Genomic DNA, 22,243 nt, shown 5'->3' with positions numbered 1-22,243 from the left:
TCAATAATTAATAGCCCTTTGTACATTAAAAATAGTCACATTTTTGAACGGCACACATTTAATAAGAAATTGCTAAAAGTAAGAGAGATGAGTAGAAAAAATAAGTAAAGTATAACAAGATGAGAAAAAGTAAGAAAAGTAAGACAAACTTTCTATAAAATTAGACTATTTTTTGTGGACATTCCAAAATGAAAAAATATATGAGATTATTTTCTATGGACAAAGAGAGTACTAAAAGGTAGTAATTTATACTCTCCTTCATAAAAATAAGGACATTTTGAGATGACAAATAAATTAATGCATAATTGATAAAGTAAGGGAGATGGAGAGAAAGATAATTAAAATAGTAAATAGTGAGACTCATATTATTATTAGTGTTTAATTATTAATGATGGTTCCTATTGATATAAGTTATAAATAAATTGATTTATATAAGTAATGAATTGAAGACAATTTTCTACAAATGAAAATAGACTACTTTTAAGAAACTGTCAGAAAAGAAAAGTGTCTCTATTTTTATGGAATGAATGGAATTTTATGGAATGAATGGAAAAAAAATTCAATTTTTAGCATTCTCGAGACAATTTTGATTTAATAACCAGACACTCTTAGCAATTTCAATCTAAAATTTTTTGCATTTAAAAGATCATTACAATTGACACTCTAGCATATTCGATTGTTTCAAGCTAAAAGTTTGTATGGTCAATTATGGATCAGATCAAAGTTGTATATCGTGTCATTGTTTACATCTCTAATCAAAATTGTTTACTTTACTCGTTTAAGGACCACTTTCCCCAAATTTTAAAAAACAACACTATCTAATTCATTGGTGTCATGCAATTTACCACAAGTAATTATTTTTCAACTAAAATAACAATTTTAGTTTTTCTTCTAAATTACACAATCAATAAAGGGTAGTATATTCTTTGAGTATAGTTCGAATCAAACTATATATAGGGAAGACTATTGTTGTTGTATGGTGGCTGCAATTAGTTTACTAATTCTACACTCTTTTAATCCCTTTTTTTTTTGTATTTGCGTGCAGTTCTTATCCACAGTTCAATCCCATCCATAGTGAAGGAAAAAATATTCGTCTTGGCATTGAAAGACTAAACTAATGGATCCATAATTGACTAATATTTCTAGAATTTTCAATTTCTTCGTGCCAATATATTACTCCCTCGTTCCACGAATAAAAGTTTCGTTTTTCCATTTTGTCCGTTCACAAATAGGAGTCCCGATTCATAATTACTATAAATGGTAAAGACACCTCACATTCAACTAACTCATCCCATTCACATATCATTTAAAACTAATATATACAAATGAGACTCATGTCCCACTAACTTTTTTCCACCCACTTTTCTTAATACCGTCCACAAAAAATAGATCATTTTTGCCATTTTGGGACGTCCACAAAAAATAGATCACTTTCTAAAAATGAAAAGTTTATCTCTCATACTTTTCTCACTTTTTCTTCCATCTCTCATACTTTACTCACTTTTTCTCCCTATCTCTCTTACTTTACCTACTTTTTCTCCTCCTCTCTCTTACTTTAACAATTCTACATTAAAATCAGTGCCGAACAATAATAAATCTATTGTTTGTGGATGGAGGGAGTATTTCTTAAAACCCGTGCCAGATAGAAATGTATCTACTATTCTTGGAGGGAGTACTACTAGTGTTTCAATTTCTTCCTAGCTAGACAACATTGAATTAATATGTCCGATATTTACTTATGGTTATTTTTAATACGAGTTATTATAGTTTATTATTTGTGCATTCAATTTGAAGTTTAAATTTTTATCTATGTTGTTAACTTTGAAAGTTTGTTTAATTATGTCCACTATCATTGATAATGTGAAGTTAACTTTTATTCAATTTTTTAATGTTTTATTTATGTTTGTGCTTTGTGTGGCATACCAAGACCATGACTATATAGCTTGACAATTTTGTGTAGTAGTAATAAGAATAAATTTGCAAAACAAAATGAAGAAAGACTATAAAAAGTTTGATTTTGAAAAATCATAAATTAGTCAATTTTTTATAGCCCATTATTCATAGTTCATACTAGTATTACTTAACATTTTCATCAACACATAAAATATAAATAAATTCGGAGATTTTACTATTTTCTTTCATAATTAAATTTCTAATTCTCTACTCAACATTTAAGACTATTCTAGCTATAAGCAGCATGACGAATTGTTAGTTATCAAACAAATTAATATAAGAAGTCAAAATAATAATTGTGGAGAAACGAGTTATTTTTGCCGTGGGGAGTTGAATTACGATGGATGTGCATGATTGAATTCCAAAAGAATTAATTATGAAAAGTCTTCAATTATTTTTGGATTAATGTCGCCTCAAACAGCAATCAGTTTGATTTTGACAAAGTTTCTCATTTTTTGCTGTTCAAAAGTGGAATTCTTCGACGTTGAAGTCAACAAAGGCTAATTCACATTTAACCATAAGCAAATTTACACGTAAACACGGTGAAATTAATTATAGCTAACTACATGCCATTAACTTGTTCAAACTCGGTTAATTTTGAAAAAATAGTCAAACAGAGTTCTTAATTTTTTCTGTATAACAATTTTTTTTGATACGCGATTTTAGTGTTCTTTTGTATGTACTCTTTGATTTTATTAGAAAATAAAATATGGTACTTCCTCTGTCAAAAAAATAGAGTAATTTGTGTATGACACGAGTTTTAATGTAGAATTGATAAAGTAAGAGAGAGAAAGGAAAAAAGTAAGTGAGAAGTAATGTTAGTGGAATGATGTGTAGGGTATTAGAGCATCCGCAATGGTCGGCTAGCGACCGGCTAGCCGATTCGTCGCGCTAGCCGATCGGCTAGCCGAACCATTGCAATCGGCAACACGAAATCGGCGAGCGGATCGGCGTGGGCTGGCCGAAGCGCTGGCCGATCGGCTAGCCGCCATTGTGGCGGCCCGATCGGCCAGCGCCGATTTTTTATTTATTTATTTTTTTAAAAAAAAATCATATATAAATGCGATTTTCGTTTCATTTTCATTTGCACCACTTGTTTTAACGAGTTTTCTCTCTCTCTAACTTTCTGTACAAGAGCATCATCGAGCGATGAGTAACGCGGGTGGTAGCGGTAGTGGTAGTGGTGGGGATCCTGAGGAGTACGAACGGAGGATGAACGAGGCTATGGAGGCCTACATGAACCGCGGGATGGAGCGGTACATGCGTATGGTGGAACAGCGGGCGATACCTCGCCCTCCATGCGAGTTGTCCACCACCGAGCGGTGATTGATCGGGATCACGTAGCTGCACATCGGCGGGCATGCGAGGACTACTTTGCGAGTACCCGCGGTTTCCCGCCAACATGTTCCGGCGGCGTTTTAGAATGCGCGGGGAGTTGTTTATGCGCATCGTTGGGGCATTGGAGCGTCAATATACGTGTTTCCGCTTCGGGCACGATGCGGGCGCAGCACCCGGCCACACCCCTATCCAAAAGTGCACGGCGGCAATTAGGCGGTTGGCCTACGGAGGCGCAGCGGACATGTGGGATGAGTACCTCCACATCGGTGAGTCGTCGGCCACGAAATGTGCGAAGGAGTTACGTGGGCGTGATCGGCATTTTCGGTGAAGCGGTACCTTCGAAGCCCTCTCCGAAGATTGTCGGAATTTGATGCAGATGCACGGGGAGAAGCATGGGTTCCCCGGGATGTTAGGAAGCATAGGCGCCGTATGCATTGGGAGTGGAAGAGCTGTCCGATTGCACTGGAAGGGGGCTACACGACCGGCTACAAGTCAAAGAACCCCACGATAATCCTCGAGGCCGTAGGCGGTCTGACCGGCTGTGGATGCGGCATGCGTATTTTGGGGTAGCCGGTCGAACAACGGCCTCAACGTCTGAACTCGTCTCCACTAACAACGAGAAGTGCCGGGGGCGTCGGTCCAGCCGTCTCTTTTGTGGCCAACGGCAACGGCATGATATGGGCTACTACTTGGCGGATGGGATATACCCTCGGTGGCCGGTCTTTGTGAAGACGATCCGACAAACAAGTGATGAAAAGAAGGCCTACTTTGCGCAACGACAGGAGTCGGCGCGCAAGGACGTGGAGCGCGCATTTGGTGTGCTCCAGGTCTCGATGGGCGGCAATTAAGGGCCCAACGCATTTATGGGATGTCGGATGCGTTTCCGAGATAATGTACGCTGCATTATCTTTGCACAACATGATCGTCGAAGACGACGGCGTACAACCGACTAGTTGGGTCGGTGGCGATGAAGCCGGTCCAACCCACGGGAACGGCCACCCCTAGTGTACGGCATGGGGTACCTCTCGATGAAGCCGGCCGACTCAAGGAATTTGCCAACATGCGCCAAGTGGATGCTCATATTCAACTCCAAAAGGATATAATTGAAGAGTTGTGGGCGCGGAGGATTGCACGGCGATAGTTTTTTTTCTTTATTATGCATGTAATTTTTTTTATCTATGTAACTTTTTTTAATACAATTAATGAATTTTTCCGTATATGTGTCGTAAATTTAATTCCGTATTTTAATCGTAATTTTAATTGAACGTAAATGTAGTATATTTTGAATTGTTTTTATCATGCTGGCCTGCATCGATGTGGCAGGTGGTTTTTTTAGTGTTGCGACGTGGCAGGGGAGAGAATGGCTGGCCTATGGCTGGCCTAAGCACCATTGCGGATGCTCTTATTTGTTGAAAACTTTCCATAAATGAATGTGCTCTATTTTTTATAGACGAAAGGAATATTTTTTTACAGACGATAAGAGTATTTACAATGGAACAAAAAATTTGGGATGGACCATTTCAAAGATATAAGGGGATTGGGACCAGGAGGGTTGTTAGACCCGACCTGAATAGCGGTCCAGCATCGACTGCGGTCCACGAGATATTTTTATATTTTTTTTATATAAATCCAAAAATATGTTTTAATTACATTTTTTTTGCAAAATTAAGTAAATTTAAATTGTACCATAATTTTTGGTGAATAATTACTATTTTTTTAGGAAATTTTGGTTTTGCATTTTTGGTATATAATGATTGTGACTTTTTGTTATTTATTTATATTGAAAGTAAATATTATAGTATAAAATTGTATAGTAATTAGAAATTAAAAAATAAAATCATACTATGGTACATTATGGCATAAAAAATGATTAAAATGATAACACTAGAGAGTTAGTGCAGGGAATAGAATATGTGGAGAAGGGTGAGTTGTGGACTATGCAACTTATTAAAATTGGACAGTCACGAATAATTTCAAGTAGCTATCGATGATGTGATAGGTGCATCAAACCACCTTGTTCTACTAAATTTATAATTACTTGTCATATTTGAGAAATAAAATAAACCTAACAATAAATGGTCGGAGGAATAAAAATAACATACATACTCATAAATATATGGTGGAAAAAAAAGAATTATGTCATTGTCACTATAGAAATATGCTTACTCCACCACCATTCATTCACAATTTAGTGCTAGCACTCTTTGTTTTTTACCGACCAATTAAATGGCCGGTGATAAATACTTGCATAAAATATCAGCGATACAAAAATTTCACAAAACTGAAATTTATATGTAACTACAATATTTTATAAATTCAGGTTAGAATACAATAATTAAAATATGCATTTTTCTAATATGCAAAAGTTATTGATATAACACACTAAAATAAAGACTTCAATTACAACTTCTTCGAAGAGCTTTTAATAAGTCGCAACAAGAAAAGCATTAAATATACATAGCTTTCTCCAATAATAAGGTTGTCACTTTCCAAATTCCAAATCTCATTACACCACGAAAAAGCCATTTTAACCATTTCAAACACATGTCGTCTCTCTCACAATGCAAATACAAAGATTGTGATAAAATCACAAAGGGTCCATTCCATACACAAAATTAGAATTAAAACTTAGCAGCTTTGATATTTAGTACCACTTTCATATTGTTAATTTATTTTTTTTCATATTTTTATGCTAGGAAATTCATCGACATAGAATTTACGCATTATCAACTGATTTTTCTGTATAATGATTTTTCTGAATCTTCCCGTTCTCCACTATGGAGAATATTAATAGAAGAATGGGTAGATAAATAGCCACATGGGCTAAAAGCCGATGGGCTCATGACTTCATATGAGTATAGCCCAACTATAATTAACTAACCCATATTAATCTAATTTTAGCCCATTTCCTTTCAGAACTTACATGGATTGATATGAACACCGGATAATCTCTAAGCAATTCTCTTCCTAGCCTATTTCATTGGAGACATCCATCAGGTTACAACGATCCTAGTTTCGATTTGACTAAGGTTTCGGTGATGGAGATACAATCTAAAATGAATCTAATGGTGCAGCCTCTACATGTGGGATTCACTTCAGACAGAGGAGGAAACACCATTGATGTGGATTGGTACACTACTAAATAAAACACTTCTTCATCATGTAAGTAGATTCAATCCCTCCTTAAAAATCTTCCTTTTTCGAAGATTCTATGTTTGATCCGTATCCTACATGTATGGGACGACAGCATTACTGAAACAGCAGAATAAAGGTTCTTTGATTCCAACGTATATAGACGAACTCACTAACATGCTCCAAAACGAACATAGCGGTATCCATACCATGCCATCTCAACTCAATGTGTTCAGTTGGTTTGCAACATAAGGATCACATTTCAGTAAGACATCAAAAACACCATTTTATATCACTCTATAACGTACAGGTTTGACAAGCAACAAGCGTGAATTTATTTCGAAATAAAAGCAAACACCAGATAATGACTAACTACACTTGATATACATACAAAGTATTGATTTATTGGATCATCACTAGATGTAAATACAAGCATCCTAATAGTAGTAGCAATGTGAGGCTCACTCATTTTTCTTAACAACTAGAACATGGCATTTGGCATTGTGAACACAATAGTCACTAACACTTCCAAGAAAAGCCCTGTTCAAATCCACACCAAAATGAAAATATGCAATAATGTTACAACGCATGAAAGGGTAGTAAGTACTCTTCTATATAAGTAAGAACAAGAAATGAAAAGAAAAAGATTTTTAAAATCTAACCTCTGCAAACCTCTGCGCCCATGGCTGCCAAGAACAAGTAAATCTATATTGAGCTTTTCCACAGCTTCACATATGACTTCTTTAGGTTCTCCAACTTGGGTAATGGTTTCACCACTTACCTGAACAAACACCAAATCTAATTTCCGGATAAACCATGACGTCTACATAATTTAATAGCCGAATTTATGAGAAAACCATGAATCATAGTCAAATTCTGATCTATCCTGCAACTTCAAAAACTATGAAATCTAATATTTTTCTCAGTTTTCCCGTGACCAAATATTCCAATTTCCTATTTGTAATATGTTGTTGATCTAATGTACATGTGTGATTTGTTCTATATGTATAGAAAAATGATGTCCTCATATAATTTTCAGGATACTACATTAGATACAATTTCACTCAAATTAAAATTCTTAATAGTTTTTAATTATGATTTCTTTCAAGTTGTGGGCAATTTGCTCTATTTTATTCCCATTTACTACTACTAGCATATTGTCAAAAGCATAGAACAAAGAAGTACAAGTAGATATTGTGAAGTACCCCATATTTAGAACAAATGCCCTTTGCTTTCTCCAACAAAGCTTCAGCAATCTTCCTATTGTTTTCTTGCAAAGAAGTAACTAATTCAATAGCTGCGAACACAAATAAGAATTCATCAGATAACAATCAAAACAATGTAGTACTCCATCTATTGTATCCATCTCACAATAGATATTGTATCCATCTCACAATAGATGTGAGACTTTCTTTTTTTAGTTTGTTCCACGAAATATGTCATATTTCTATTTTAGGTAAAAGTTCTGTTTCACATAAATATGAAAAATATATTTTCTCTCTGTGTTTAAAACACAAAACAAAATCTTTTAAAATTTCGTGTCGTCTAGAAGTGTGACATCTTTTATGAGACGGAGAGAGTAATAAATAATTATTTATTTAAGGGAATAATGAAGAGAAATTGAGACAAAGAAGTAAGGAGACATACGCGCGGCTCCATACGATGAAGCATAGAGAAAACCGAAATCGGAGAGGGATTGAGCAGTGAAGACGACGAGCTTCGAATCTTCTAGAGTTTCTAGAAGGTTCTGGAGAGTCCACTCGAGAGCGTAGAGGCTGAACTCGCTCTCGTCGATCGCCACCATCACCTTCTTCTTACCTCTTCTGCTATTTTCCATCTCTTTATCTTTTCTTCAACTCAACTCTCTCAAATTAAAATTTCTATTTCTTCTCTACGTAGAAGGATTGTGCTAGAATTTAAGGTGTGTGATAACATTAAAGTATTTGTCGGAAAAATAATTTGATATTTTGATTATTATAGTGTAGAATAGGCTGGAAAGAGCTACGTGTGATGCTTTCTTGATTTCTTCTGGAAATGTGTATAACCGCACTACGTGTGAATCCAATTTCTTTTATTTACCTAAAATATTTACAATAGAGTAAGAATAGCAATATATAAAAAAATCATGGATTTTAATTAAATTTTTATATGCTCCAATTCTAAAAGATCAACAGTTAAATAATACGGATTAGTAATTTTTAGTATTTCTTTTTGATAATGAAATATTCACATATTATATTTAAAAATACTGTTGTTGATGTACATATATTTCAAATTGATAATGTGATTATACTATTTGTTAATCATGTTGAGAAAATGATAAAATCACATGCATGCAATTGTTCATGTTGAAAAAAATGATAAAATTCATATACAATTTCGTTTATAAATGTCACAGTAGGGGAGTAATCAATTGTTAACCCATCATATAAAAGCTATCTACAACTAATTTAAGCCCATAGGATTTTAGAAAATGTGTGGTCTACAATTTGCCACGTGTAATTTTCGTTTTTATTAATTAAATCGAAAAAGATAAAAAAAATCTCCAAATTAGGGTTTTGGATGAAAATGTCAATATAGTGTTCTAAAAATATCAACACAATGCTTTGAGAATGTCAACTCATTCCTTATATTGACATTCTACATGTATTATATTGACATATTTTATATAGTATGTTGACATTTTTGCTTGTACGAAAAAATTTAAAAATTTTGAATTTTTTTTCAAATTTTGACGTCGGAACATATGCATGTAGGATATCGTTGAATCCTTATGAAATTATCTTTAATTTGATATGTTTTATGAATTTAAAGTTTTGAGATTTCTTTTAAAAATTAGTTATAACTAAACATGTAGGTAATTGACATTAATACCCCTATTGATATTTTTTGGAATTAATCCTATGTCTTTATTGACGTTTTTCGTTGATCATATTGACATTTAGAGATTAATGATCTAAGCCCTTAATTTGAATATCTAATGACTATTATTTAGTTGTAGTTCGCAATTAAGTTATGAGTTAGCAATATAACATTCCCCTGTCACAGTATATATAATTTCACTTAAATTATTTTATTATAATTTTTGAAAAATATTAAAATTATGATTTTTTCAGCTAATTATTAAAGTTGCCGGACAGAGAAAAAACCAAAATTCATAACTTTTCTGGCAGTTTGTCCAAATATATAAAAATAGGAGTAGCTAAATAGTTCTTGTTGTTGTAGACTTGTAGTTGGAGATTAAATTCAATTACCATAGGAATTAATAACCTTTTTAATATATATGGAAAATCTATTAATATCATTACAAATAGAAGATGCAACAATATTGAACCAGTGTTCCTTTCTGTTCTTTGTCTCTCTGACTAGTGACAGGAAAAGAGTGACGTTGGCAAAGAATACTAGGATGCAAATGAATAAATAGTTTATTGAATAAATAAACTAATATTATTAAACCAGAGATACAAAGACAAACACATGAAAGCACAACAGCATTACAGTTAATTGACTATGTCATAGTAAGACTTAATCATCAGCTCCTCTCCTTCTTCAACACTTTAGAAATTGCTCGAACCGTGCAAGGAGAAGTCCGGCAGCAGCCACCGATCAACGACGCTCCAGCATCCCGCCACCTCGTCGTGAACACCTCAAACTTGTCATCATCAAAGCATTTCGATGGCTGTTGAAGAACGAACAAGATAACAAAGTCAGGATAATCTATCATTTACTTCGATGGACTGATTAATTTCAATCTTGACTGATCATTTTTCCTTGCGAATACTCATTCGTACGACTCAAAGTAAACGCATATTACACTCACCAGCCATTTTTTGGCAATGCCATCCCATATCTCACCACTGTTGGGGTAGACAACTATGGCCTTATCAGTATGCTGCAAACAAACACAAGACGGGCATTCAATCTCCATAAAACCGGGCGTTTTCAACTCATTTTCACTCAAAATCTTACCAGCTTGAATCTCTGGATGAGGCTGAGAACAAAATGAGGAGGAGCACAGTTTATGCCAACAGCACCGACTCTGCTGCTCTTGTTGATCACGTCGAGGCATTCCTCGAAGCTCTCTCCCGAGGGGGCATTCTCCCCATCAACAGAGCTGAAACAGATCCAAGATGGGATTGAAACGCCCTCTTCATCAAGCAACTCTGCACATGCCTGGTAGTCAAGGTAAACATCAGTGGATTTCGAAAAGAGAAGGCTTTTGTAAGAAAATCGATGCTTCTAAGCATACCTGAGCCTCTAGTTTGTTAGGAATGGTCTCAAAAGCAAGCAAATCAGGACCTGCTTCGACAAGAACCTGCAGACGACGTCTATGGAAGTCCTTCAGCTTCTCCAAATTAACATCAGGGCCATAGTTCCCACTAAGGAAACAAGCATACACAGATCAATCAGATAAACAACGCCCGTTATCTTGCAAATGCTGTTATAAAGATTAGATTAAAAAAGTCAAAAAATCAACCTGTATTCGGAGCCATCAGCAAGATAAGCACCATAGCTTCCAATTGAAGCTGCAACTAGAGCTCTGTTGTAGTTATTTCCAGCTCTCCTCTTAGCTGAGGTCCAAAACTTATCACGAGCCTCAACTGCAATCCTTACACTCGTTGTAAGAAGTGATTCTGCTTCTTCCATCGACAATCCCCTCGACTGGAATCCTGGTAAAGTAGCCTGTTCGTTGAAATAATTGCTCAGTATCATATCATTGGTGTGAATATTTGCATAAATTTGTGTAAAAGCAATGGCAGAAACCTGATAAGACGAAGTTACTATAACATCCGCGCCAGCTTCCAGATACTCGAGATGCACCTGAAATTCATTGCAAGTTATGAGAAACAAACCACTCTTAGTTAATGCAACATAGATTTATCATTTATGAAACAATGGCTGATTTAGAATGCTCATAAACATATAATCAAGCATTTATCGTAATCCAGCACTCTCTATTCAACAAAGTAGATCTATATTTCTACTCATCATCGCTCAATTCCTCCATCCACCAAAACCAGCAATCATCTCTGCGCCTAATCATTCAATAAATCCATCATTGCAATAGCACAAATTTTAATGAGTTCATGCAATGCCAGTAACAAAAACCACGATTTCCACAACTAATTGCAAAACATCTTCATGAAATTCTTAACAACAGAAACTAATCACAATTAGGCATTACTCCAATTTCTGCAAAAAAAAAAAACAAAACCGCGTGCATTGAGTGCTAAGAGTACCAATTCAATCCCACAAATCCATCGATCAATAAGCCTTAATCAGCTGGAATCGCAAAATGCATTATTTGTAAAATTCTCAGCATCAAAAACTAAACACAATTTCTGCAAAAAAAAACGAAATTCCGTGCATTGCACCACAAATTGATGGATCAATAAACCTAAATCAGCTAAAATAGCAAAATGCATTTCCACAGAAATACCTTTTTGATCAAATCAGGGCTCTTAATGAGGCAGAGCGCGCTCCACAGAGGATCGTTAATGGAGGCGCCGTGCTTCTCCAGCTGCGTGGCGAAGCCGCCGTCCACGACGGCGCACCCCCCCGCCTTCGCTATCAAATCACGCAGCGCATCCGCCCTCAGATCTCCCTCCCTCTCTCTCCCCATCTCCCTCTCTCAAAACTCAAAAAAAAAAAACCAAAATTGAAAGCTCTCAAAATGTGGGGAATCGGGAGAGGAAACGAGCACGTTAAGTAGGAGTAAGTGTGGGGAATTAATTGCTGTTTTTGATGGGAAGAAGAGAAGCGGAGAGAGAATGAAAATGGCGTTTACGTGTGAAGGACGACGATGAACGCGGACGGTTTTGTGCTTTCACGTTCATATTTGGACTGAATTTGAGCTTTATTTATGAACTTGGTCAACATTTTCGATTTTACCAACTCCCATTCATTCTTTTCTTGTAAGCTTAATTTTTAATACTAAGTCTATTTTCCACCAACCTATATCAAGAATTTTTGAATAAATTGGCAAATATATAGGACTAGGTCCTTATAAATTATAAGGTCTTTGATTTAATTCCCCACTTGTTGAAAAATGTAAATTCATGGATATGTTTATAGTGATTTTATGAACTTTATAGGAGTACTGAGTATGTTTTAGAGCTAGGTAAAATATTCGAAATCCTAAAATTTGATATGGATTAAATCAAATTTTTTAATTCGGTTCAGAATTTTCAGATTTTAAGTTCGGATATGTTTAAATCTAAGGTAATCTGAAATATATTTATATACTAGTATTAATAAAATATATTATAATTATAATCTAACAAATATAAAATCGAACAAATTTATTGGTGTTTGGAAATTAGATTTTTGGATTTTGATATTGGATTATCCAATTTTCGGGGCTTTGTTATTGAATTTTCAATTTTTTGTTCTATGCAAATTTTTATTTTTCTGGATCAGATTTAATAATTTGGATTTTGGATTTTTAATGAAAATAAGATTTTATTGCACTCTAAAAATGGAAATTTCACCCATATAAGGATTTGAGATCATATGTTGCACTCATAGAGGAAAATGGTCCATTCACTACGAGTTTTCAAGATCAAATGCTTGCCATTAATACTACAGAGTTTTAATGGTAAAAAATATATCTCATCTATCTATAAAAGAAAGTAGTCTTAATTTTTCTTTATTGGAAGTTGAAAAAAAATTCTTGTTCCATTTATAAAATTAAGAATATTATCCTCAATTTATTAATTTATTCATCTATCTATAAAAAAATAATCTTAATTTTTCTTTATTGGAGGTTGAAAAAAAATCTTATTCCATTTATATAAATTAAGAATACTATCCTCAATTTATTAATTTATTTACATATTTTGTATAATGCGAACCACTTTTTTAACCAAACACGAAACCTACTAATATACTCGTATGATTTCATATCTCAAACTAGGAGTAATATCTTTGCAATATCCCCAAATCAGTGTTACCTTATCCTACAATTCATTTTTATGGAAATAAATGATGTACATATTTTTTCACTAAAAACACTGTATGTGAATAATAGCATTGTTTAATTCAAATGACATCCAATTTAACGGCGATCTATTCATTGCACAGCCGTCCCTACAAATACAAGAATTTAAAGAATGGTTTATTTTTATTGGATTCAACTAAAATATTGTCACTAGATCTGGATATTCTCTGACTTTGAATATAAGGATAAGAATAAAAAACAAATATTATTAAATTAGAAATTTCCCACTCCATAATGTCTATCCTTCATTTATATTACTCCTCACAGTATTCAAGTTAACTAAATTATGTATAAAACTTTTTAGGATATATCAAATTAAATGAGTCATTTTCTTATTTTTAAAATTTTACATCATTTGTTATTATTTCATCGTTTCTTTGTTTTATTCTCTATTTTTCTTAAATCAAAAGAAATAACATCGATTCATTAGAAATGAAAAGGGGTACTTTTTTTCTTTTCTTTTTTCTTTTTGACAAATGGAGTGAAATCTAAGAAACAAATTCCTCATTTCCGGCAGTCAAAATAATATTGAAAGAAATCAAACTATTATTGTTGAGTTAGGACTTAGCTAGGTTAGGTATAATACACATTTACTTATTCAAAACAAATATTGAAGTCATACCTAAAAGTACACGAGGGTTGGTGGCTCTATAAAACATAATTTTTTGAATTGGAATGAAATAAAACTTAAACCCACAAAAAAATTGTTCCTCGAGTTATTTTTTTGGTTTATTGTTTGTGGGAATATAGTACTACTACTATATGGTTAAGTGTTGGTCACCTATATATCCAGATATAAAGAACATGACCATGATTAATTTACAATCATATGTTTGACCAATCGAAACCTAGTCAGAATGATCTGACAAGATCCGCTTACATTTGATCAAATTTTGAAATTATGCTTAGAAACTTCTAAAATTGCTACTTTCTTATAATTGTCATGCGTATTATAATCATGCAATGGTTTAGATGGTGTAGTTCAAATATACTCCCTCCGTCCCACGTAATTTTATCCAGTATTCCATTTTAGTCTGTCCCACATAATTTTACTCATTTTACTTTTACCATTTTTGGTAGTAGACCTCATATTCCACTAACTCATTCTTACTCACATTTTATTATAAAACCAATACTTTAAAAGTAGGACCTATATCCTACCAACTTTTTCAACTCACTTTCTATTACATTTCTTAAAACTCGTGCCAAGTCAAACTGTGTAAAATTATGTGGGACGGAGGGAGTACCAAGGTACCTTACATTTAATGCGTAAGCCGTCAAGTATAAGGTACACTGTCTAAAAAATACTCCATCCGTCCCCCAAAGTTTGACTCATTTTGACCGGGCACGATTTTTAAGAAATGTACTCCTTCCGTCCCATAGTAGATGTCATACTTGGGAATTGACACAAGGTTTTAGGAGGTGTTATTTTGTGTGTTGTACGGAGTGAGAAAATAGTACTCCCTCCGTCCCGCTTTAGGAGTCCCGGTTGATCAATTTTGGGCGTCCCGCTTTAGGAGTCCCGGTTGAGATAAATTAATAAAAAATGCTTACAAAGTGTTAAAAGTGGGTCCCAACATCTACTACAACTAATAACAAAATGTTAAAAGTGGGTCCCAACATCCACTATAACATTTATTTATTGGACACTCAATTAAAAGTGGGTCCCAATATCCACTACAATATTTATTTATTACACACTTAAACACTTTTTTCTTAAAACATGTGCTCGACTCAACCGGGACTCTTAAAGCGGGACGGAGGGAGTATATTTATATTAATGTAAGAGAGAGTTTTTTCTAAAAAAAGGAAATGTGATATTTTTTGTGGGACAAACTAAAAAGGAAAGTGTGACATCTATTTTGGGACGGAGAAAGTAAAAAAAAAAGTGAGTTGAAAAAGTTAATGGAATATATAGAGTCCACTGCCAAAAATGGTAAAAAGTGAAATGAAATTTTGTGGGATGGACGAAAATGAGACAAACTTTCAGAAACTCAGGGAGTAAAATTTAGCCAAATTCTGGTATATTCTGCAATTTTAAAAATCGATAATAAAACTTTTTGATTTTGACATTTTTATAAATTTTCCAACTACCCCAATTATGTGATCTAATATGACATTTAAGAAATTCAATGCGGGACTGTCAATGAATTTTATCATTTTCTCTACTCACTTTGCAATTATAACCCATCCTCATCATCAATTTTTATTTTTAAATTATGAATTTTGACATTTTTATCAATATTTCAACGAGTCCAATTTGATTGAATTGTATCTAATGTGACATTAAAAAATATCTATATGTACGAGACCGACAACAACTTTCAATAATTTTTAGTGCTCTACATCAATAACATACTAACAAATAGACAAAACTATTACTATGAGAAAATTGAAAAAAAAATTGTTTAAATTGCAGTATAAGAAAATTGATAATCTTTGAATAATGTGGTTATACAACTCAGCCTATTTAGTGCATTTATACAAATGTGGCTAATCAATTCAGGTAATTTAATTGAGGTAGTTTTGTTAGGCGGATAATAAAAAAAGTGACACCAATTGAATACACACAAAACACAACACACACATATATGAATACAAAAAATTTATAAAATAAACCACCGACAAATCTATGGTATTAGATATTTGATATACAATTTCGAATAAATTATCAAAAGCGTACAAGGTGGATCTATTTTTGTAAGATTGCTAAAAGTGAATCAAATCGAGTTAAGCTAACTATTTAAAATTAAATCATAACATATATAAGTCCAGATTAGAAGCCCTAATAAAACAATTTACTTAAAAATGCTGAACACCTCGGACACACTTTATCATTTGAATATAGCAAAACGTAGTTAACATCTTTAATTAATTAATAGGAGTATATGATTCATCATCCACGTGAGGTACAATAAAATGTATCGATAAGTTCAATTAATATAGCAAGTTACTGTTGAGTTCATAAATGCATCTAATGACGAAGTTGCACAATCCGTTACTAAGAAATTAGAATCCTACTCGATTTCTTAAATTTAATTAAAGCTAATATATAGTTGTATATATAATATTCCTTTCATCCACGAAAACTAGTCTCATTTTTTCAGTTTAAGATGTCCACAATAAATAATCTCATTTCTATAAAACGAAAATAAATATATATATAGTATATTTTTTATTTTTTCTCATCTCTAATACATTACCTCCTTTTTTCCACATATCTCTTAGTTTATCATTTTTTCTCTTCTTCTCTTTTCATTTTCATGTACTCCCTCCATCCCATCGAAGATGACCCACTTTCTTTTTTGGTTTGTCTCAATCAAGATGATTCATTACTTAAAATAGAAACACTTTTATCTCTACTTTATTCCCTCTTTTTTAATTCACTCTCTCCTCCTACCACACAAAATATAACTGCATAAATACCTGTACTGCCCAAGGAAGGAGTCATCTTCCTTGAGACGGAAGGAGTACTAATTTTTTAATAAAACTTGTATTATCTATAAATGAAACTATTTTTTTTTTGGACCAAGAAGTATGTAATTGCAAATCAGCAATCTCTTTTCATTTTCATGTACTAATTTTTCAATAAAACTTGTATTATCCATAAATGAAACTATTTTTTTCTTTACCGAAGAAGCTTGCAATTGCAAATCACAATCACATCCTGAAATTGATTCCCTCCATTTTCCTTGTCAAACACCCAAGTGGCCAATCACTTTCAAATCTTAACTATGTGTCGATATAAAAAATCATCATATTTAGCGATGAAGCTAGAAATTTGACAGCGGGATTTAAGTTGTACTATACTACTTCCTACGTCCCGGCTAAAATGACACATTTTTTTACTAGCACGAGATTTTAGGAATTTTGGTTAAAGTGTTTAATTGAAGAGAGAAAATGTGAATGTATATATTAAAATAGAGAGAGACAGAAAGATGAATATTTTAATAGAAGTGAGAAAAAGTGATTGAGTATATTAATTGATATATTTACACATTAATGATAAATATTATATTTACACAAATGTAACCTTGAAATATTATACTAGGAGTACTATATAAGTATGTTTTAATAAGTCAGAAAATATCTTACTTCCTCCATCCCTAAAAAATATGAACTTTAGGTTCGACACGGATTTTAGTGCATTATTGGTAAAATAAGAGAAAAATAGATAGAGAAAGTTTTTTAAGTATTGTTAGTGGAAAATAGATCCCACCTTATTAGATAGAAGAGAGTTTCTAAAATTGGAATGTACACATTCTTTGAGAACGGACGAAAAAAGAAATAGTGCATACTCCCTCCGTCCCACATAATTTTACACAATTTGACTGGGCACGGGTTTTAAGAAATGTAATAGAAAGTGAGTTGAAAAAGTTGGTGGGATGTGAGTCCTACTTTTAAAGTATTGGTTTTATAATAAAATGTGAGTATAAATGAGTTAGTGGAATATGGGGTCCACTACAAAAAATGGTAAAAGTAAAATGAGTATGTGGGACAGACTAAAATGGAATATTGGGTAAAATTATGTGGGACAGAGGGAGTATTTATCAGAGACGGAAGGAGTATTATAGTAAATGTATTGAGCCTAATGTACCGATGATGAGCCTAATGTTCGATCCAAATGTGTCGTCGAAGATGACATGCATAAGTAATCGTATTTAGATATTAACAAATACATATGATTATCATAGATATACAGTATGTGGGTATGCAGAAACAAATATAACTAAAATATTAAAAATTGGTTGAATTGATAGGCAATTCGCGACTGAACTGACCGGTTTTTCCATCATACCAGCTTGAAACTATGATGGGACCTTATTGTTTTCAACCAAATAGATCAAATTGGTTAATCTGTTCAGTTTTTTCTTGAAATATTTTGTCCCATATAAAAAATATAAAGAAAAGGTATCATATCAACTTACATAAGTAAACAGTAGACTCACAAGTCCACTCCCAATCGAAACAAACCTCGCGATCCATCTCATTAAACCGTGACCGTCCATTTCCAGAGATTGAATCAATCCAACAGTTAAACTCAGCCCTACACCGAAACCTCTTAATTAGAACAATTATTCGATCAAAGCCCTCCGATTACGATACTCATCTACTTCCCTTTACAACTAACTCTTTCCCCACACTCCATTAATACTCCCTCTTTCCCTCACTCTTTAAATAACCAAATCTCCCTCCATTCAATCACTCCACCACCACCACCTCCGCCGCCATGGCTCCATTGTTAACCAAACGAACCTACCAATTCGTCGTAAACAATTTCTTAAAACTCATTTTCATACCAATCGCACTAGCTGTTTCATCCAAAGCGGACTATATCATACAGTTCTACAATTCCATGCATCTCACCCCACTCCACTTACTATGCACCACCTTCCTAATCCTCTACACCCTCACCGTGTTCCTCGTCTCCCGCCCGCGCCCCGTCTACCTCGTCGACTACGCCCTCTTCAAGCCCCCCCGCAGCTACCGCGCCTCCTTCGCCGGCTTCATTGAGCACGCCCGCATGGGGCGCCTCTTCTCCGAGCCGAAAAGCGTCCACTTCCAAATGAAGATTCTAGAACGTTCCGGCCTCGGAGAAGAGACATGCCTCCCCCCTGCCCTCCACTACATCCCCCCGACCCCAACGATGGCGCTGGCCCGGGAAGAAGCTGAGCTCGTTATTTTTTCCGCGATGGATTCACTATTTACCAAGACCGGAGTCAAACCGAGGGATATTGACATTTTAATTTTAAACTGTAGCTTATTTTCACCGACGCCGTCGCTGACGGCGTCGGTGATTAATAAGTACAAAATGAGGAGTAATATAAAAAGCTTCAATCTCTCCGGCATGGGCTGCAGCGCCGGCCTGATCTCAATCGATCTCGCCTCCGATCTCCTCCAAAAGCATCCTAATTCAAACGCGATTGTGATCAGCACCGAGATTTTAACCCCAAATTCCTACCTAGGGAAGGAGAGAGCAATGCTCCTCCCAAATTGCCTCTTCCGGATGGGCGGCGCCGCCGTGCTCTTATCCAATCGCAGATCCGATCGCCGCCGCGCGAAGTACCGCCTCTCTCACGTCGTCCGAACGCACAGAGGCGCGGACGACAAATCGTACGGATGCGTATCGCAGGAGGAGGACGACGAGGGGAACGTCGGGATCAAATTGAACATCGATCTGATGGCGGTGGCCGGAGAGGCCTTGAAATCGAACATCACGGCGATCGGACCGCTGGTCCTCCCCGCATCGGAGCAATTGCTCTTCGCGATCTCTCTAATTATGCGAAAATTCTTCAATTCGAGATCTAAACCGTACATTCCCGATTTCAAAGAGGCGTTTGAGCATTTCTGCATCCACGCCGGCGGGAGGGCGGTGATTGATGAGCTGCAGAAGAGCCTCCAGCTGACGAATGAGCAGGTGGAGGCGTCGAGGATGGCGCTGCATCGATTCGGAAACACTTCTTCTTCGTCGCTGTGGTATGAATTGAGCTACATTGAGTCGAAGGGGAGGATGAGGAAAGGGGATAGGGTTTGGCAGATTGCGTTTGGGAGTGGATTTAAGTGTAACAGCGCGGTGTGGAGATGTAACCGGACGATCAAGTTGCCGGTGGAGGGGCCGTGGGCCGACTGCATTGATAAGTATCCGGTGCATATTCCGGATGTTGTGAAGCTCTAGTCTACGAGCGAAAATTTAGTGGTCTGGATAAATTTTTATTGCTATGAGTCTGGATAAATTTTTATTGCTATGATTGTTATATTCTCTCCGTCCCAAGAAAGATTACTACTTTATGAGCGGCATGAGATTTTATCTAGTTTATTTGTGTATTGTGTGTAAAGAATAAAGTAAGAAAGAGAATAAAATAGAGATGATGTTTCTATTTTTAATAATGGAATATATTAGTTGTGACAAACTAAAGAGAAAAGTGACTCATCTACTATTTATCTGAATTATAAATTTCTACTACCTTTTTATTATTATTGTTATTGCCAATTGGTTTTTCTTTATTCTGTTTTATTGCGTGTTATGTGATGAATAAGTAGTCTATGTAATTGAATATGGGATTAAGTTTTTCCCAAAAATATATTCTCTCGTCCCATTAAATATGCAATATTTGGGAATCGGCACAGGTTTTTAAGGAGTGTTGTTTTGTGAGTAAATAAAGAAAGAGTAAAGTAAGAGAGAGGAAAAGTAGAAATGGAGATGTTTCTGTTTTAGGAAACGTTTCATTTTTAATGGGACAAAATAAAAAGGAAAACATTTCATTTCTAATGGGACAGGGAGAGTATGTAGGAATTAGGATGGCTAAATCAATATGTCTATTTTTGTAGAAAAACACATTAAATAGACTAAAAGTAGTCAATGCTACAATCAGTAATAAAAAGATAAAAGCATAAAAGCTAGAAATATGTTCTAAATATTATTCAATCGACAATGGGATGGCAAATACGAATTCAGACCAGTGATGTGTTAATAATGTCCATTTTTGTTGAAAAATAATATAAATGTGGAATTCTATATCATGTGTCTATTTTTTTTAGAAAAAACTTTACATTGACTAAATATAGTTGATAATGCAATCTATAATAAAAGCTACAAACATAAAAGCAAAGCAAAATCAAGAAATATGAAAGAGTTACGAGTTAGAATAAACCCTGAATATTTTTCGATCAATGAATTGAATAAACTACTACATTAGGTCTCTGTAGCAGTAGTTATTAACATTCCAAGGTGGCAATTGCATATTCGAACCAATCGAGGGATGTGTACAATTCATGATGGAGAAGACTACTCCATGTGGATCTGTATACATAATATCTGGACCAGGGCAATTTCGATACTGCACCTGTGCATCCGTGTAACACTAATCTTTTTTATAAATATAGATGCAGAGTTGTGATCAATGTCGAACCAATTTTAAAGACCGAACTAGAGACCAAATCTGGGCTATTAGATCTAGTTTTTTTGATGAGATGTGTTGCTGTGAAAAAATTTTCGGCTTCATTACAAGCCCATTTTACTTCATTGTTTATTACTTCATTCTGTACGTAATACCTTGAAACTACAACATGTTTTTACTTGCTTCCAGTAGGTTTTGAAATAATTCAACATATGCTTCATTCAAATTCATTGACGTGGGTTTTTGTTTGATTAACATTTAAAAATGCAATTTATTCAAGTGAGTTTATTACTTCATTCAGAAACATTATTACTTCATTGGATAAGATTTTTACTTCATTCCAGTAGGACTTCAAATGCTTCTACACATACTTCATTCCAATAATTTATTACATTATTCCATGTGATTATTAAACCATATTAGCGCTATGGCGGTGGTGATAGATATTGTAGAGAGAAATAACGGCACGCGACGGCGAAACCACATTTACGTACTAGAATGAAGTAAAAACCTACTAGAATGAAGTAAAAACCTGATCTAAAAGCCCTAATTTGATAGGGTTCGATGGTTCGGTTTTTAAGAATGGATTTGTGGATAATGGGACTCTATAGATGCAGTCCCAAATTATTTATCCTCAATATAGGAGTAATAGTTTAGTTATTCCTTCTATTGTGTTACTTGTTATTTTCTCTACTCACAATCATATGGCATAGTGTCTCCAATGAGTAGTGTTACTTAAATTTGTATTGTTAGGAAGTTTAATCTGGACTTATGTTATGATTAGAGTTTTAATTTTCTATTAATATTAAACCGTCGGTTTAATTCATTTTGATTCATTATTAACTATTAGCAATCTTACAAAAATAGATCCACCTTTGACACGGCATATTCCCTAAGATTATCCCCGTATCTTTACTATTTA

At 34.4% G+C, this 22,243-nt stretch overlaps 3 protein-coding genes across 3 annotated transcripts; 1 reads left to right on the top strand and 2 right to left on the bottom strand.

Annotated features, from left to right (window-relative positions):
• Window positions 1-6,689: 6,689 nt before the first annotated feature.
• LOC125215574 (universal stress protein A-like protein) lies at window positions 6,690-8,365 on the bottom strand. Its single transcript, XM_048117029.1, has 4 exons — window positions 8,071-8,365; window positions 7,629-7,720; window positions 7,086-7,204; window positions 6,690-6,963 (listed from the first exon to the last, which is right to left on the bottom strand). Exons 1-4 carry the CDS (start codon window positions 8,258-8,260, stop codon window positions 6,885-6,887), a joined length of 480 nt encoding a protein of 159 aa, XP_047972986.1. The 5' UTR covers window positions 8,261-8,365; the 3' UTR covers window positions 6,690-6,884.
• A 1,460-nt stretch (window positions 8,366-9,825) lies between these two features.
• LOC125214855 (homocysteine S-methyltransferase 1) lies at window positions 9,826-12,265 on the bottom strand. The gene is made up of 7 exons (XM_048116041.1): window positions 11,864-12,265; window positions 11,188-11,244; window positions 10,901-11,106; window positions 10,673-10,802; window positions 10,393-10,596; window positions 10,244-10,315; window positions 9,826-10,102 (listed from the first exon to the last, which is right to left on the bottom strand). Exons 1-7 carry the CDS (start codon window positions 12,044-12,046, stop codon window positions 9,956-9,958), a joined length of 999 nt encoding a protein of 332 aa, XP_047971998.1. The 5' UTR covers window positions 12,047-12,265; the 3' UTR covers window positions 9,826-9,955.
• A 6,352-nt stretch (window positions 12,266-18,617) lies between these two features.
• LOC125214854 (3-ketoacyl-CoA synthase 5-like) lies at window positions 18,618-20,220 on the top strand. Its single transcript, XM_048116040.1, has one exon. It carries the CDS (start codon window positions 18,654-18,656, stop codon window positions 20,097-20,099), a length of 1,446 nt encoding a protein of 481 aa, XP_047971997.1. The 5' UTR covers window positions 18,618-18,653; the 3' UTR covers window positions 20,100-20,220.
• Window positions 20,221-22,243: the final 2,023 nt, after the last annotated feature.

This window comes from Salvia hispanica, chromosome 3 (assembly GCF_023119035.1).
Source record: "Salvia hispanica cultivar TCC Black 2014 chromosome 3, UniMelb_Shisp_WGS_1.0, whole genome shotgun sequence".
Taxonomy (NCBI): Eukaryota; Viridiplantae; Streptophyta; class Magnoliopsida; order Lamiales; family Lamiaceae; genus Salvia; species Salvia hispanica.
This window is presented reverse-complemented; position numbering and strand designations above follow the sequence as displayed.

Excerpts from the sequence above, each read along its gene's own strand:
- LOC125215574 (XM_048117029.1), bottom strand. The coding sequence starts at position 8,260 with ATGGAAAATAGCAGAAGAGGTAAGAAGAAGGTGATGGTGGCGATCGAC. Across the intron at positions 7,721-8,070 it reads TTCATCGTATGGAGCCGCGC|CTATTGAATTAGTTACTTCT; the intron begins GTATGTCTCCTT and ends TTGTGTTCGCAG. Across the intron at positions 6,964-7,085 it reads GGGCGCAGAGGTTTGCAGAG|GGCTTTTCTTGGAAGTGTTA; the intron begins GTTAGATTTTAA and ends GGATTTGAACAG.
- LOC125214855 (XM_048116041.1), bottom strand. The coding sequence starts at position 12,046 with ATGGGGAGAGAGAGGGAGGGAGATCTGAGGGCGGATGCGCTGCGTGAT. Across the intron at positions 10,803-10,900 it reads GCTGATGGCTCCGAATACAG|TGGGAACTATGGCCCTGATG; the intron begins GTTGATTTTTTG and ends TTGTTTCCTTAG. Across the intron at positions 10,597-10,672 it reads CTAACAAACTAGAGGCTCAG|GCATGTGCAGAGTTGCTTGA; the intron begins GTATGCTTAGAA and ends CTTGACTACCAG.
- LOC125214854 (XM_048116040.1), top strand. The coding sequence starts at position 18,654 with ATGGCTCCATTGTTAACCAAACGAACCTACCAATTCGTCGTAAACAAT.